At 37.8% G+C, this 4,023-nt stretch overlaps 1 protein-coding gene across 1 annotated transcript in view; it reads right to left on the reverse strand.

The window, feature by feature from the left end:
• The window catches only part of TRMT2B (tRNA methyltransferase 2 homolog B), a 72,976-nt gene that overhangs the window by 43,771 nt on the left and 25,182 nt on the right, over positions 1-4,023 (reverse strand). Inside the window, 2 exon segments of the mRNA XM_042782454.1 lie at positions 2,306-2,359; positions 2,361-2,432. Coding sequence (XP_042638388.1) covers positions 2,306-2,359; positions 2,361-2,432 — 126 coding nt within the window.

Here is a 4,023-nt window from a genome sequence, read left to right on the forward strand (position 1 = left end):
ACTAAAACAATGGCAATGAAGGAAGTGATGACACAATTCATAAACAAAACGAGCTCAGCATAGAAAATTATAAGGATCAAAGAAATTGACACCATGAAAAAGCACATAACAAAAATGACAGCAACAAATTCATATTTGCCGATAATTACATATCTGACAAGGGACTTATCTCTAAGATTTATAGCAGAAGAGTGGATGACCAAATATACACATAATGGAATGCTATGCAGCACTAAAGAATAAAGTAGAGTCTGCGAAATACTGCAAAATATGGATGAACTTGGAGGTCATTATGCTAAGTGAAATAAGTCAATCATAGAAGGACAAATATTGTATTAGTTCATTGTTGTGGAGGGTCAAGGAAAGGCTTACATATGCAGGGAAACTTTCTTTGTTGGTTTTCAGGGGTGAGAGGGGAGGGGAGAGAACACCGCAAAGGAAAAAAATTGCATTCAATGTACATAAATTATATTTCAATAAAATGCATTTTTTTTTAAAAAAAAAAGATTGGAGAGTATGGTTAGAGTGGGAAGAAAAATGTGGAACAGAACTCAAAAAAACAAAAATTACCAGAATTACTGGTTGGATGGAGACTGGTGGAACCTCTGAGACTATTGCCTCAGGTTACCTTTTAGGCCTGGAAACAGACTCACTTGCCTGGATTGGCTCTCAACCCAAAAGTAGAAAGACCTACATGCAGAATACCTACCCCAGGGAGAGGAACCCACCTACCCAAGGGAGATGTACCCCTTAGATCAATCAACCATGAGACATCAGAAGAGTAGCATTCACTTAGAAGGAAAGCTGGACAGACAGGAATGCATGGATAAGAAGGGCACAGGAAGGGGGTCATCACAGGCGGGAGAGGGGAGGAAAGTTTTTTTATATTTGAGGATTGTAATTGGGGCTGTGAAATCAAATAGTCACAAACTGCTGAATGCAAAACAAATCTGCTTTGTAAATCTGCACCCAAAGCACAATAAAAATATTAAAAATAAACTGGTCTTGGTTATAGTACTCTAGATACATAACAGACACAAATACAAATTCCCTCTGAAAGAAACTACATTAAAAACAAGCCTCAAAGCATTCCCTCAAAACACATAAAGAAAAAAAAATGCCATAAATGAGAGCTATCAGAAACAATAAACAATAGAATCAGAAACCAGAGATTGTAGATATTAGCATTATTGCATATAGAATATGCAAAAAGTATCGTTATGTTAAGAAAATAAGAAAAGGATCAACATTTGACCAAAGAACAAGAAATGAGATAATAACAAATGATCAGATTTTAAAAAATACATCCAAATAGAATTTCTAGATATGATAAAATAACCATGGAAACGAAAAAACAAAATGCTCATTATTAAGCCCTCGATCAACTGGAAAATAGAAAAATCAATTGTAGATCCTAACAATAGAATGTTTTAAATTGGAAGAAATGAAAGAATTAGAGCTATGCAAAATAAACAAATGACCCACACAAGCATAATTTTGAATTTAAAAGAAGTTGCTGAACTATATTATATATTTAAATAATGCTAAAAAATAAAAAAATCCTATGTCAAAAAAAATGAGAGTGATTCCTGTTCTAAACAAGGAACTAAACTAAGGTTTTGTCCCATCACAAAGAAGCAACAACCTTTCAGTTCCCTTCATAACGCTCCACTTCAAACATCCCAACAACCATCCATCAAAATACCACCTCAGAAAGTGTGAGTCCTGGGAGAAAGGAAATAGGGGGCACAGATGCAAAAGGGTACAGTAATTAAATCCTTTCTTTGAGTTCAGAACATTTTAAAATCCCAATATCACTCCAGAGAGCCTAACCATTAGCTTGACACAAGAATAAACCATGTTGGAGCTATAGAGTTAAAAATACCAAAGGATCTGGGTTCAAGTCCTCACTTTCTATTTACTGGTTCTTTAACCTTGGGTATTTCTGTGCCTCCATTTCCCCATATGTAAAATGAGGGTTGACAATACCTCTCCTTTTCTCCCACGTTGATTGAGATGATCTGATCCAAGTATCGGACTGTTTTATTATGTTAATGTTTGAAAGCTCTAAATGCATTACAGAAGTAACATGCTATTTGGGTCATGGTAACCTAGCCACAATCTCTAGGATTTGATTAAATATTTGGTTAAATAGCCATCTCCTCTTTCTCATCCCCAACCTTCATTAGTACTCTGTGGATGTGTAGTTTCTGTTACCTGCCCTGAAACTTCCAAAAGTCAACAGCAGCATAATAAGAGTAAGGACTGCTTCAGAAGCTACCCCTGATGATCCTGTATGTCTCACCTGACTTAATTCCTGGGGATGGAAAATGATGATAGCCATCATGTGTCCTTGGCTACTTATTGGTGAGGAGTGTGAGCTTACACCAGTACTCACCTTCAGGAAACAGAAGGCAGAGTGCCACTGGGTACTGTCAAAGGAATCCTTCATAGTAGTGAGAAGAAAACTATTATTTTATAGGCAAAATTAACAAGTTCCACAACTGATTATTCATACTGGGGGATGTAAGAAATATATAACTCCAGCCTGTGACCTTTCAGAGGGATACTATCCATTTCATTCCAAACTGGAAACACCATGAAGGCTTACAGTTGTATCCTTAGTCTGACATATAACAGGTACTCAATAAATATTATTAAAAGAAGATATGAATGAACTCTCCTTGGAGAGAACAATCTTGGGAGAAAGAAGGGCTGCTTATGCACAGGGAGACAGCTCAGGGGGCAGGAGTCCATGGAGGATGGACACAGGGAAGAGGTAACTATGGGGAGGAAGTGGGAGGGGAGCTGTTGCATTGTGCTAAACTGTGGTCAATGACATGAGACAAAGTATATGTAAACTGCTATATGGAAAGTGCCTCATCTTTCTCCCGTGGAGTGGCTGGTGGGTTCAAACTGCTGCTTTCGGTTAGTAGTTGAGCACTTAACCACTGTGCTACCAGGGCTCCTTATATACAGTATAGAATGCAATAATCTTCGATTTCTAGTAATTTCCTTCTGGCAGTAATTCCTAATGTACTATAACTTTATTCTTACTTATAACTTCCAGATATAAGTCCCTTATTTCTATATTACTTCATATAATCACTAGATACAACCAACTACACAGATCCTCCTGTGAAGACAAGTCAAATGCAATCTTGATTTAGTTCATGGCATATTAAAAATCCTGAAAGCCAAACTTCTCAAACAAAACATAAACATAACAAATCAGCTATCATAACAGGGACACACTATCTGATTTACCAGGTCCTTTTGTTTTCATAATGCATGAGTTCAAACATGCCCAAAATTATGCAGAGAAATGGGAGTTATACCAAAAACCAGGGATGCCAAAGAGCATAAAATCAATTAAGGCTGTATGTGATCACTTTTGCTATAATTTCAAATAAATGCAATACTAAATGTGCTTAACTCTACTGAGATCGGTGATTTAAAGAAAGACTAGAGCAACTTTTGTTTTTTAGCTGATTGGAAAGGAATGTTTTTTGGAAGCAAGATTCAAATGTCATTTAAAAAAATGCCATCGAGTTAACTCTGACTCACAGAAACCCTATAGGACAGAGTAGAACTGTCCCCATAGGGTTTCCAGGGCTATAAATCTTTATGAAAGCCTCATCTTTCTCCTGTGGAGCAGCTGGTGGGTTCAAACCACTGGTCTTTTGGTTAGCAGCCGAATGCTTTAACCACTACACCATCAAAGCTCCTTAGAGGTCCTAAAAGAATCCAAACCAAAACCAAACCCACTGCTGTCGAGTTGATTCAACTCATAGTAACCCCTCCTTGGGTTTCTGAGGCAGCATCTCTACGGAAGTAGATTGCCCAATCTTCCTTCTGAGGAGCAGCTGGTGAGTTTGAAGTACCTGCCTTCTGGTTAGAGTCAAATGCCTTAAGCACTATGCCACCATGTTGTTGTTGTTGTTGTTTGCTGTCGAGTCGGCCCCGACTCATAGCGACCCCTCCTTGGGTTTCCAAGGCAGTATCACTACGGAAGTAGGATTG

The sequence above is a fragment of the Orycteropus afer genome, unplaced genomic scaffold, assembly GCF_000298275.1.
Source record: "Orycteropus afer afer isolate SDZICR_OR568_19922 unplaced genomic scaffold, OryAfe1.0 scaffold00327, whole genome shotgun sequence".
Taxonomy (NCBI): Eukaryota; Metazoa; Chordata; class Mammalia; order Tubulidentata; family Orycteropodidae; genus Orycteropus; species Orycteropus afer.